This window comes from Ascaphus truei, chromosome 3, assembly GCF_040206685.1.
Source record: "Ascaphus truei isolate aAscTru1 chromosome 3, aAscTru1.hap1, whole genome shotgun sequence".
In the NCBI taxonomy this organism is placed as follows: domain Eukaryota; kingdom Metazoa; phylum Chordata; class Amphibia; order Anura; family Ascaphidae; genus Ascaphus; species Ascaphus truei.
In genome coordinates, this window is record NC_134485.1 from 383,194,766 (window position 1) to 383,208,681 (window position 13,916).

The 13,916-nt window shown below is 49.7% G+C and overlaps 1 protein-coding gene across 1 annotated transcript in view; it reads left to right on the forward strand.

The window, feature by feature from the left end:
* Nucleotides 1-11,864: 11,864 nt before the first annotated feature.
* GUCY1A2 (guanylate cyclase 1 soluble subunit alpha 2) overlaps nucleotides 11,865-13,916 on the forward strand; it is a 342,963-nt gene continuing 340,911 nt past the window's right edge. Inside the window, exon 1 of the mRNA XM_075593200.1 lies at nucleotides 11,865-12,704. Coding sequence (XP_075449315.1) covers nucleotides 12,398-12,704 — 307 coding nt within the window. The 5' untranslated portion in view covers nucleotides 11,865-12,397. The remainder of the gene's footprint in view (nucleotides 12,705-13,916) is intronic.

Genomic DNA, 13,916 nt, shown 5'->3' on the forward strand with positions numbered 1-13,916 from the left:
TCCTGTGTGTTATTTCTCTCCCGCCTCACAGTCCCCTTCTCTCTCACCTCTTTCTTACTGTTCCTCCCTCTCTCCCCACCACCTACACCCCCTTTTTTTCCCCTTCTCGCCATCCCCCCACCTGTTCCTTCTCTCACGTTCCACTCGGCTCCTCCACACACACACTAGATCCCCCCACAACACCCTCAGAGCCCCCTTCACACATTCAATTTTCCTCACACACATACTCACAATCCCCCTCCACACACAACCAATCTTCTCCTCCCCATGCACACACTCAATCCCCTGCACCCAAATAAACAAATAAACATAAAAAAAACCCCACACACACACACTCAATCCACCATGCACACTCAATCCACCCCAACACATACACTTAATCTCCCCCATCCAGATACACACACAACCCCCCCACACACACACTCAATCCCCACCAAACACACACTGAATTCCCTAATCACCCACCCACCTCACACACACACACACAATTCCCTCACCCCCATACAACACACTCAATACACACACACAATCCCCTCCCCCACACGCACAATCCCCCCCACGCACAATCCCCCCCACACACACGTCCCTTCCCCCACTGTATTCCCTCCCCTCTCCCCCAAACACTCAATTTTCCCCCACAACACAATACACACACTCCTATAAGAATTTTACTCCTCAATAGGGCTGCTCTAGTCCTGGCTGTGTGGGTGCTGTTGCAGTGAGTGTTAGGTCAATACGGGCAGAAGGAGTTCCGGTTGGAAAACAGGCACGGGGTAGGAGGAATTGAGTGGGCAGTATCAGGCCCCATATCAAACAGAGACCCCAGCAACAGCAGACGCCAAACTCTGGCCGCTGCCGGGCCCAACCTCCAGTGCCCAGGACCCCCCTGCGCTCTTGGCCTCCCGCATTGTGATGTTCAGCTGCACAACGGTTATGCCACAGTGCTGCACAATCACACACTTTGGAGGCAAACGGGTGGACATGAAAATAGCATGAATCTTGTGGCAAATTCATGAGCAAAATTGGCAATTTACCACATGCTCACCAATGATTTTTAGAGAGGGCAGGCAGGGGTTTTAAAAATGGAGTCTTGCTGCAACCATGTGATGAGGATGGGAGAATATTAGGAGAGATTGTAGCAGCACTGACCGAGACTGTCCTCCCTTCAGTGGATTCTGCCCTAGAGCCTGGGTCAATAACTTCAATTCAATTAATCTCTTCCTCTCTCTGTTTGACTGTGGCTGATCCTCCTGCCCAGCAGTTGCTGCGTTTGGAGGTCTCTCCTGATGCCCTGTGCTAATTTTGACTGTAAACTGACGATGATGATGACGACAGGCACGCTATCTACTGTATCAGTGACAAACAGCCCACACACACTTCATCTGCATTATTATCCAGTGCTAGCTATGTACAGTATCTGTCACTTTGACTAGAGCATTAATTGTCACTCTATCTTCCTAATCTTCTCATTTTGACAAGTTGCCAAGAAGTTGGTCATTGTACAATAATGCACACACTGCGGTCCAAAGCACATCATGTGTCCATCCAGTGTCTGCGTTTTGTTGTAGTTGTGGCTTTTTGGTTGTGGCCTCTGGTTGTTATTTCAATTAAATAAATACTGTAATTGTTTTGCGGAATTTATGGCTTTGCAATCTTATTAGTGTCTAGGTGCTGGCTGCATTCAGTTTAGAATAATGATCTATTTTAAAACAAATTACAAATGTAAACCATTTTCATTGATGGATTGAATAATCTGCATTAGAAAAACCAGATTACCAAATCTTTATTTATATAGTGCCATATACGCGCATAGCGCTTCACAGCAGTAATACGTGACAATCATATAAATAATAAATTATATAAATAACACATAATGGGAAGAAGTGCTTCAGACATAAAAGTAACATTTAGGAAAAGGAGTCCCTGCTCCGAGGAGCTTACAATCTAATTTTGTTGGTGGGAAGAATGTACAGAGACAGTAGGAGGGCATTCTGGTAAGTGTGTCTGCAAGGAGCAAAGGTTAATGTATGAGGTGTTAATTATCATCCACGGAGCTACTCATATGCTTCCTTAAGCAGGTGTGTTTTAAGGTGAGTCTTAAAGGTGGATAGAGACCCTGCTAGTCGGAAATTGAGGGGAAGGGCATTTCAGAGGTGTGGGGCAGTCAGAGAGAAAGGTTTAAGGCGGGAGAGGGCTTTACATACAAAAGGGTAGAGAGAAGAGATCCTTGATCAGAACGCAGGAGTTGGGATAGTGTATAGCGATAAATTAGAGCTGGAATGTAAGGAGGAGCAGACGAGTGTAAAGCTTTAAAAGTGAGGAGGAGAATTGAGTGTGAGATGCGGTATTTGATAGGAAGCCAGGAGAGGGATTTCAGCAAGGGAGACGCCGAGACAGATTTAGGAAAGAGTAGAGGGATTCTGGCAGCATCATTAATGATAGATTGTAGGGGAGACAGTTTAATATTGTTTGATCAAATGCATCAGTTACATAAACAAAATCCCCATTTAAATGTATTTATGTATACAGTTGGAAATATATATATATATATATATATATATATATATATATATATATATATATATATATATATATATATATATATATATATATATATATATATATATATATATATATATATATAGACCATACGATACCGGTTGCAACACGACATCAAGGGACAGCACGCAGGTAAGTAAATCAAAAATTTTATATATTTGATAGAAGACACAAAAACCGACGTTTCGGTCCCCCAGTGGGACCTTTCTCTCACCACCTTGAGAAAGGTCCCACTGGGGGACCGAAACGTCGGTTTTTGTGTCTTCTATCAAATATAGAACATTTTTGATTTACTTACCTGCGTGCTGTCCTTTGATGTCGTGTTGCAACCGGTATCGTATGGTCTGTTATTGCTTTATGGGATAAGCACCAAAACTTATTTACTTGCATATGGTGTGCCGGCTGTGCATTGGATTATATATATATATATATATATATATATATATATATATATATATATATATATATATATGTAGCCAGGTCTCCCCAGGACTCCAGCATCCCCCTCACCTGCCTGCCGATCGCGGGGGCCGCCGCGTCCAATGGCGGCTCCGTTCGGCGAGGGCAGGGGAGAGGGCGGTCAGGTCCCGGCTCGGGGGTTGCCGGGAACACGTGCGGCCGGTTGCCAAGGCCGCACGCGCGTCTCAGGGCTCTGCATTAGAAAAACCAGATTACCAAATCTTTATTTATATAGTGCCATATACGCGCATAGCGCTTCACAGCAGTAATACGTGACAATCATATAAATAATAAATTATATAAATAACACATAATGGGAAGAAGTGCTTCAGACATAAAAGTAACATTTAGGAAAAGGAGTCCCTGCTCCGAGGAGCTTACAATCTAATTTTGTTGGTGGGAAGAATGTACAGAGACAGTAGGAGGGCATTCTGGTAAGTGTGTCTGCAAGGAGCAAAGGTTAATGTATGAGGTGTTAATTATCATCCACGGAGCTACTCATATGCTTCCTTAAGCAGGTGTGTTTTAAGGTGAGTCTTAAAGGTGGATAGAGACCCTGCTAGTCGGAAATTGAGGGGAAGGGCATTTCAGAGGTGTGGGGCAGTCAGAGAGAAAGGTTTAAGGCGGGAGAGGGCTTTACATACAAAAGGGTAGAGAGAAGAGATCCTTGATCAGAACGCAGGAGTTGGGATAGTGTATAGCGATAAATTAGAGCTGGAATGTAAGGAGGAGCAGACGAGTGTAAAGCTTTAAAAGTGAGGAGGAGAATTGAGTGTGAGATGCGGTATTTGATAGGAAGCCAGGAGAGGGATTTCAGCAAGGGAGACGCCGAGACAGATTTAGGAAAGAGTAGAGGGATTCTGGCAGCATCATTAATGATAGATTGTAGGGGAGACAGTTTAATATTGTTTGATCAAATGCATCAGTTACATAAACAAAATCCCCATTTAAATGTATTTATGTATACAGTTGGAAATATATATATATATATATATATATATATATATATATATATATATATATATATATATATATATATATATATATATATATATATATATATATATATAGACCATACGATACCGGTTGCAACACGACATCAAGGGACAGCACGCAGGTAAGTAAATCAAAAATTTTATATATTTGATAGAAGACACAAAAACCGACGTTTCGGTCCCCCAGTGGGACCTTTCTCTCACCACCTTGAGAAAGGTCCCACTGGGGGACCGAAACGTCGGTTTTTGTGTCTTCTATCAAATATAGAACATTTTTGATTTACTTACCTGCGTGCTGTCCTTTGATGTCGTGTTGCAACCGGTATCGTATGGTCTGTTATTGCTTTATGGGATAAGCACCAAAACTTATTTACTTGCATATGGTGTGCCGGCTGTGCATTGGATTATATATATATATATATATATATATATATATATATATATATATATATATATATATATATATATATATATATATATATATATGTAGCCAGGTCTCCCCAGGACTCCAGCATCCCCCTCACCTGCCTGCCGATCGCGGGGGCCGCCGCGTCCAATGGCGGCTCCGTTCGGCGAGGGCAGGGGAGAGGGCGGTCAGGTCCCGGCTCGGGGGTTGCCGGGAACACGTGCGGCCGGTTGCCAAGGCCGCACGCGCGTCTCAGGGCTCCCGGAGCCGGGCGAATAGGGCGCCGCCATGTTGCGCCGGGTCGCGCATGCGCAGTGAGTCCCCGGCGGCCCAGATAGCTCGCGCATGCGCATGGAGAACCCTAGCGCCAGGGAGCAGTTGTGTGAGGGCAGGGAAAGCGCAGGAGAGTCGCGCGAGAGTAGGGATAGATAGTGAGAGGTTGTGGCGGCCATTAGGGGTTAGTGTAGGTGCAGGAAAGGCGCACACGCGGCCCCAATGTAAGTACAGCCTCCACGGGACTACAATTCCCATGAGGCTTAGGGCCAAGCACATCAGGTGCTTCATAGGAGCCAATAGGGCTGCAGGACTGCCAGGAAAGCAAGTGGATACATTTCGCGGGCAGAAGAGCACGTTAGTCAGTCTGAGGAAGGAACAGACAAGGGAAGGAGGTAGGGTGCAGGAGAGAGGGACTCCCCTGTACTAGGCCAGCACCCCCTTGGTCCAAGATAGTTCAGCTCCCCAGTAAGGTGAGTGTTGCCAGGGGCAGCCCTCAGGTTAGGGACCCTGCCACTTACATTAGTGGGAGCTGGAAAAAGGGAAGTCTGCAGTTAAGAGAGTTGGAGTCAGGGAGCTGTAGGGAAGGAAGGGTGCGGGGAGCGAGTGCAGCTTCTGCCCCATATAGGTACCTACACTCCAGGTAGGCCCCAACTCCCCACTAGTTGGGTGGGTAACTGCTTAGGGAGGTCCTAGAGAGGGACGCGGCCCCTAGTTTGGAGTGCTGCCTTGTCAGAGTCACAGCGGGCAGTGCTGTGAGATCTGACCGGCAGGCACCTTGTTGCGCAGCACGTTGGCTGCAGCCTCCAGTGAGCTACAGCTTGCTGCGGTAGGCGCTGGGACTAGTTAGACAGTAGTGAGGCTGAAGGGACTTGGGTAGTAAGGGGAGTGGGACAGGTCATTACCCCCTGCAGGCCATAGGAGTTCCCCAAGCCACTACAGGTTGCTGTACTACAGGGACAGGCCCTAGGTTAGGGTTCCTGTCACGTTAGTACCACTTAGATAGATAGGGACACAGCGGCTGCTGCTGTTCCTGTGGAAGTGGTTGGACCCACGTTGGGGTCCACAGAGACGATTCCAGAGTGGGACCGCCCTAGCGGTTCGCACGTGCAAGGAGTTCGGTTGGAGGATCAGACGGATTCATCACACGTCTGACCCTTTGAGAAGATTGTTGCTGACCCGAGCACCGGAGTGCTCGGCAGGTATTATACCATCATATGTGCACCAACAGGCCTAGAGGTTCTTAGTGACTGCGCAGTCACCCATTGACTATCTCTGTAGGAGTACGGGACATTGGGTGGGGTTCTTTGGACACTGGGTGGGATCACCTAGTGTTGGGGAACCGTCCTGCGAGACGTCACTGTTAGTGTCTCATCGTGAGAGGGACACAGGTTATTATTATTTGTTAGTAAAGTCCTTAGTTATATAATCACTGTGTGTGTGGTTTCTGAGTGGGTTCCTATGTAGGGTCATTCTACATTCCCATAGAATCCTACATAGGTGGAGGCGCTGAAAGAAGATACGTTCCAGAGGATTCACCCCAGGCTCTCACTAGCGGAGGCTCAGACCTCCTGTGAGCCTGCAGGTATATGCACCACACCGGTAACACCGCATGTTCTACTCACCCACACTATATATGCGATTGGGTGGGGTGGAATACCCGTTATATATATATATATATATATATATATATATACATATATATATATATATATATATATATATATATATATATATATTTTAAGCAGTGCAAGTCCTTTTCATTTTAATTGGTTGTCCTGAACAACTGGGTCTGTGCAGTAAAAGAGCAGCTCTGAAAATTTGGCGTAGTCCAAATGAAGACGCATTATTGTATTGTATACGTTTGTGTAAACTAGTATGCAAGTTTGAGTAGGGACGGGGGGGCATTAGTGAAAGGGTTATTTCCCAACTGTGTTAAACCATCCTCCTAATTATTTTTTACAGGTATTTCACCTACCTGTAAGCAACAAATTGAAAGTTTCCAATTACGGGAGATTCTCGCTGACTCCCTCTTTAACTCTCTCTCCCCTCTTTCTTTCGGCAGTGGATATTCACATCACAGTTGAGTGCAAATAGCCGCACGGCTATTCGCACTCAGTAGGAAATAAAATGAAAAAATAAATAAACATCCCAGCCAGGAATCAAACCCTGGTCCACTCTGTTAATGGCCTGGAGCATAACCACTGAGCTATAAGACTTTTTGATGCTTTGGTAGTGAGTAAAGGCATAGAAGCCTATTGACATTACAGTGTTCATAGCAGCTCAGCTATTCACACTCAGTTAAGTTGAGTGCAAATAGCCGCACGGCTCTTCGCACTCAGTAGGAAATAAAATGGAAAAAAAAGACAGAACACTCCCCTATTGACATTCTATACCCCCTGCATCTGTAATCAGCGCGGCTTTAGGCTGAGTCCTCAGTCAGCACTAAATACTAAATAAACATCCCAGCCAGGAAACTAACCCTCGTCCGCTCTGTTAATGGCTGTAGCATTACCAATTGAGCTATAAGACTTTCTGATGCTTTTTGAGTGAATAAAGGTATAGAAGGTACACAGAGCACTCCTCTATTGACATTGCAGTATTCATAGAAGCTCGGCTATTCACACTCAGTTAAGTTGAGTGCAAATAGCCGCACGGCTATTCGCACTCAGTAGGAAATCAAATGGAAAAAAATAAACACCCCAGCCTCGTCCACTCTGTTAATAGACTGTAGCATTACCAATTGAGCTATAACACTTTCTGATGCTTTTTGAGTGAATAAAGGCATAGAAGCCTATTGAAATTACAGTGTTCATTGCCGCACGGCTATTCCCACTCAGTAGGAAATGAAATGGAAAAAAAAGACAGAACACTCCCCTATTGACATTCTATACCCCCTGCATCTGTAATGAGCGCGGCTTTAGGCTGAGTCCCCAGTCAGCACTGTGGCATGCGCCCGGCGGGAGGGCGGCACATGCACAGCGCTAGACGGCGATCTGCGGTCTGAGGGGAGAGAGAACATTTGCGACGGGAGGGGGTGTGGCGGTAGGTTTGTGGGGGCGTGGCCATGACGTCCCGCGGCTAGTTTTCCCTCATTGGCTGAACCACCGGCGGAGGCGTGGCAACGCCTCCGTCGCAAATGCCAATCTCAAACTCCCCTGCCGGCCTGAAAACCTGTCGCGCACCACTGGGAAAAGGTGCTCGACAAGGTAGGGACTTGGACCGGAGGAACTGGGTGGGCGGGGCTTGATCGCACAGACGTGCCCTGTAGTAGTTAGTGGGACCGCAGCCTTAGGAGCCGCTTCCGCATACGTGCGCAGGCGTGTGGAAATGCAGGTGACAGGCAAGTTTAAATATACATATAAATGAGGGACTAGCCCCGCCTCCCGCCCCACCTCAGCCACACCTTCGCCCCGCCCCCAAAGCGCGCTCACTGCCTCACTTGTCAGGCCACAAAAAAGCCCCAGCTTCTGCAGGCGAGGCAGAGCAGGTCCTTAGGCCTCGGGCATGGTCATCGCTTAGGCGCTGACCCGTGCTGAGGCACGCTGCTGCTGCTCGGCACTCAGCCCCTGCAGCCGCGATGAGAGCGGCTTTAGCAGGGGCTCGCGCACGCTTCCGTACGCCTGCGGAAGCATGTCTTAAGAAATCTTTAGTTTCTAAGCTTGCCGGAGCGCAGGGCCGGTCACGTGAGCGGTTCGCCGAATGAGGGAGAACCAGCTCCGTGACGTCACTGGCCCGCCCCCAGACACACCCACGGACGGCGCGCGCTCTAAGGCCAGGGAAAGCATCGCTTTTCCTCAGCCTCAGCGCGCCTCCGCACAGCTTCAGTCTCTATGGACTAAGCCTTAGACTGCGGCCTGAGAGGGAGCGTGGCGTGCTGGCACACGAGCGCTGCGCCCTGCTCGGCCGTGCAATATGTGGCTAGGTGCACGCTCATCTGGGTGCGTGGCCACAACGGCACTGAGCTGGTTCGCCCTCATTAGGTGAACCGCTTACATGACGCGCTTGGAGGCGGCAAATTCAATTTTGCTTGCTCTGCAAGCGTCTCAAGACCCGATGCTCACCCTGGCCAGACACATAAGGCCTCGGCCAGGGTTCCTGCAGGCGTGCGGAGGCGAGCTGAGGCTCAGGGAAAGGGGGTGCTTCACTGGCCTTAGACAGCGCGCCGTCCGGGGGCGTGTCGGGGGCGTGTCGGCAGCGTGGGTTGTCTAGTGGCTGCGGTGGGTTGCGGGACAGCCCTGTCATGCAGCGGGGGGGAGAGGTGGCGGTGCAGAGGGGGGGTGTGGCGGTGCAGCGGGGGGCCCGGCGGCTGGTCACAGCAGTTGCCGTCAGCCCCGCTGCAGGCATTACGCTACTGCTCACGCGCGCAGCAGTGTGTTGCGGGGCTGGCCTGATGGGGGGGGGGGGTCACAGCAATTGACACCGGCCATGAATCACCTGTCTCGCGATGCAGTTCCCACGCGAAACGGGGCACCCTCTGACGCCAGCGTGCCGGAAGCTTAACCCAGACTACTTCCGGCGCTACCAGAGGGAGACACCGCAATTGGCGCCTGGCCGCGCGGGGGGGCCCGGGCGGCCGGGTCCCCCGGACCCACGGGGCCAGGGACGCCAGTACCCTTTCTCCCCCGCTGTTGGCGGCCCTGATTAAGATCAATGGTGTACAGCACATGTATCGTAACCCAGTTTATAATTGGTATACATCATTATGCATAATGCCGCGTCCATGTTTAGTGCTTGCGGGCGCAGGCGCGCTTCCGCTCGGCACTGAGCCCCTACAGCTGCAATGAGAGCGGCTTTAGTAGGGGCTCGCCTACACTTCCGCACGCTTGCGGAAGCGTAGCTCTTAGGGAAATTTTAAATTTCCCTGCTTGCCGGCGCGCAGGGCCCGTCCGCCGACACGCCCCCGACGCGCCCCCGGAAGGCGCGCTGTCTAAGGCCAGGGAAAGCACCCCCTTTCCTGAGCCTCAGCGCGCCTCTGCACGCCTGCAGGAACCCTGGCCGAGGCCCTATGTGTCTGGCCAGGGTGAGCATGGGGGCTTGAGACGCTTGCAGAGCAAGCAAAATTGAATTTGCCGCCTCCAAGCGCGTCACGTAAGCGGTTCACCTAATGAGGGCGAACCAGCTCAGTGCCGTTGTGGCCGTGCCCCCAGATGAGCGTGCACCTAGCCACAAATTGCACGGCCGAGCAGGGCGCAGCGCTCGTGTGCCAGCACGCCACGCTCCCTCTCAGGCCGCAGCCTAAGGCTAAGTCCACTGAAGCCGTGCGGAGGCGCACTGAGGCTGAGGGAAAGCGGTGCTTTCCCTGGCCTTAGAGTGCGCGCCGTCCGTGGGCGTGTCTGGGGGAGGGCCAGTGACGTCACGGAGCTGGTTCTCCCTCATTCGGCGAACCGCTCACGTGACCGGCTCTGCGCTCCGGCAAGCTAAGAAACTAAAGATTTATTAAGACATGCTTCCGCAGGCGTGCGGAAGCGTGCGCGAGCCCCTGCTAAAGCCGCTCTCATTGCGGCTGCAGTGGCTCAGTGCCGAGCAGCAGCGCGCCTCAGCATGGGTCAGCGCCTAAGCGATGACCATGCCCGAGGCCTAAGGACTCGGGCATGGTGCCTTGGGCCGCGCTCCTGCTCTGCCTCGCCTGCAGAAGCTGGTGCTTTTTTGTGGCCTGACAGGTGAGGCAGTGGGCGCACTTTGGGGACGGGGCGAAGGTGTGGCGGAGGTGGGGTGGGAGTCGGGGCTAGTCCCTCATCCCCATTGGATGTTTGCTGTCACGTGACCGCTCCTCCGCTCCCCTCAGCGCGTATATTTAAACCGCTGGGGAAAGGTGCGCGACATGTTTTCAGGCAGGCAGGGGAGTTTGAGATTGGCATTTGCGACGGAGGCATGGCCATGCCCCCGCCGGCAGTTCAGCCAATGAGGGCGAACCAGCCGTGGGACGTCATGGCCACGCACCCGAAAACCTACCGCCATGCCCCCTCCCGTCGCAAATGTTCTCTCTCCCCTCAGATCGCGGTCTAGCCCTGTGCATGTGTCGCCCCCCCCGCCGGGCGCGTGCCACAGTGCTGACTGGGGACTCAGCCTAAAGCCGCGCTGATTACAGATGCAGGGGGTATGGAATGTCAATAGGGGAGTGTTCTGTCTTTTTTTTCCATTTCATTTCCTACTGAGTGCGAATAGCCGTGCGGCTATTTGCACTCAACTTAACTGAGTGCAAATAGCCGAGCTGCTATGAATACTGTAATGTCAATAGGCTTCTATGCCTTTACTCACTACCAAAGCATCAGAAAGTCTTATAGCTCAGTGGTTATGCTCCAGGCCATTAACAGAGTGAATCAGGGTTCAATTCCTGGCTGAGATGTTTATTTTTTTCCATTTTATTTCCTACTGAGTGCGAATAGCCGTGCGGCTATTTGCACTCAACTGTGAATATCCACTGCCCTTTCTTTCTCCATCCCCCTTTCCCACTGTTCAATTTACAGGGAGAGAGACTGGGAGATTCTTCATGTCTTCCCCCCTTTTTTTTCTCTCTCTCTCTCTCTCTACCTCCCTGTTTTTCTCTGAGTACAGGGGAAGATCCTCCCTGTCTTCCTCAATCTCTCAATTTCTCTTCCTCTCTTCTCTTTCTCCATCCCTTTATTTCCCTCTTTCTCTGAGTACAAGGAGAGAGACAGGAAGGGGAGAGTCTTTCTGACTCCCTCCCTCTCCCACTTTCTTGCCCTTTCATCTCTTTCTTTCTTGCTTTCTCCATCCCTCTTTCCCTCTGTTTCTGAGAGAGAGGGACAGAAAGATTCTCCCTCTCCACACCCCCAGTCTTTCTCCCAAACTCCTGTCTCAGAGTGAAAAAGGGAAGACAAACCCAGGAAGAGAGATTTATTATCTCTGGGTCTGGATCACTTTCACATGATGTGCTGATTAATCTCTCATGTCTGAGACAAAGTGTATAGTGTCTACATGTAACAATACATTGTGTAAAATAAAAATATGTGCTGCTGCTACTACTCATTGCATGTTTGTCTATTACATACAATATGTGTTAAATACATACATAGATTCAACATTAAATGTGAGGGTGGGATATTTGTATTACTGTACTGTATGTCCTCATGATGAGATGGGGCTAGCAACATTTACTGTGATTCACGTTCAGTTAGCCGGCCCAAAGGGGAGGGCCTTTTGTGCAAGACACAGTGACTCGCAGCTGCTGCATTTATTAAATGCAGAAGAATAGACAGGAAGAACACAGACGGGTGTCTCTTGTCCTCCTTCAAGTTAAAAACTGTTTTGTTCAGGAAATGTGATCTCTCTGACTAGGAAAAGGCAGTGCATTTAGGATTCAGACCGCTCAATCCTACATTTGAAAGTGGAAACACTGGGTGAGGGAGGGAAGTGCATCTGTTTTAAAAACACAGTGGCAAAGAGAAGCTGTCACACGCACACATATACTGCTGCGCTGCACGAGGTGGCATTGCGGTGTGGAGCACAAAAGCAAAGGAGAGGAGGAGAGGAAGAAAAGGGTTGTACGGGGGGGTGTTAAGAGACTGATAAGAGGGCAGTCACAGCAAAGTGATTGTATATAAAGGAGAAGGTGGACCCGGACAGGAGGCTGGGGCTGAAGTACCCAGCATGAACAGCACTGGGAGCTGGAAGGTCCATCGCCTGCCACAGCTTAACATTGCTCAGCACTGCATCTGATGGTGTCTCCCCGAGCCTCAGCATGTCCAGGAGGAAGATCTCGTCGGAATCATTCAGCTCGCTGGGATCTGACTATCTTGAGACCAGCCCGGAGGAGGAACCGGAATGCCCTTTGTCCAGGCTGTGCTGGAACGGCAGCAAAAGCCCCCCAGGGCCGCAGGAGCAACCCCCTCAGCCGGTCAGTGGTCCAAGGAGGACCACCAGGAGAAGGCGGGTGAATCTGGACTCCCTGGGAGAGAGCATCCGGAAGCTTACTTCTCCTACGGTAAATAAGAGGGGTCTGCATGCTGACCCCACCCCCCTAGCAGCACCCACTTCAGGGGGAGAGGGCTAAGGAAATGCACGGGGGAGTGAAGGGAGATGGCAGCTGTAACATAGTATTGGGTAATTAAGGACCCACATGCATGAGACCAGGCGCACGGAAATAAATACATTAAGGAGATTCTTTTGCAGTCTTTGAGATCATAGGTGCGGGAATAAGGCGGACTTGTCCTCCAATGACTGGCATTCCGTGTAGATAAGTGACACTTGGCTAGCCTGTCATTGGGCATATGCTGATTTCACCATATAAATTGTACCTTACATTGGAAATCCAGGGGTTGAAGGTGTAGGTGGTGCAGTAGTAAGACCATTTTTTACATGACCATGTATACAGTACATCCTAAATCAGGAAGCATGGGATCTAGGCTTATTGTACAAGATGCCCTGGGCAATGTGTTTGGGATCCCTATGCTAGGTCCACTAGAATATGTAAGGTGCCTGGAAGCAGTAATGTATGTATACACATGGAGTCATGCTTTGTGTATGTACAGTAGGGACCAATGGCTATAGGTGCAATGCTGTATTTGTAAGCGGCATGCATAGTGTTTATTGTGTAATACAATAAACTATGTAATATATGTACGTAGGAGCCATACCGATAGATACTGTATATGAGACCATGTATAATGTTTGAGGCACCATACTGTATGTACAGTACGTGGGAGAATGTGATGTGCATTGTGTGTGGGGGCAAAATGCAGTTGATGTGCTGTAGGAGTAATATATACTGCACTTCTGAGCCATGTTTAACCCTGTCACTCGCAGGGGGCTGCAGTGCATTGCTGGCCCTATGGCAGCGAAAGGGTTAATGGTTTAATGTGCCGTATGTTGGAGTCTTGCATATGACTTGTGCAGTCTTGATCACATGTTTTGCAAACAAGCAACATACCGGGGGACGTGATAACACTGTATTTGATATGGAAATCAGAGTTTTTGTGTGTGTCATAGCATGGGAATTACATGGGAATGGCTAAGTATGCGAGTCTGGCTGCTAAGCCCCTTTTCACCTGAGCGCCCCTCTGACAGCGAAAGGGTTAAGGTGCCCTTGTATCATTTAGTTGTGAAGTTCCTTTGGATAGCACATGTATTCCAATAGAGGAAGCTACAGTGTAATGAATGTATATATGGGGTCGGTGTATATATTGTCATGCCCCTGCTTTTATTGATTTGGCATTCAGGGCTGTCCTGCTGAAATCTGTTGGCTTGTCATTAAGCTATTT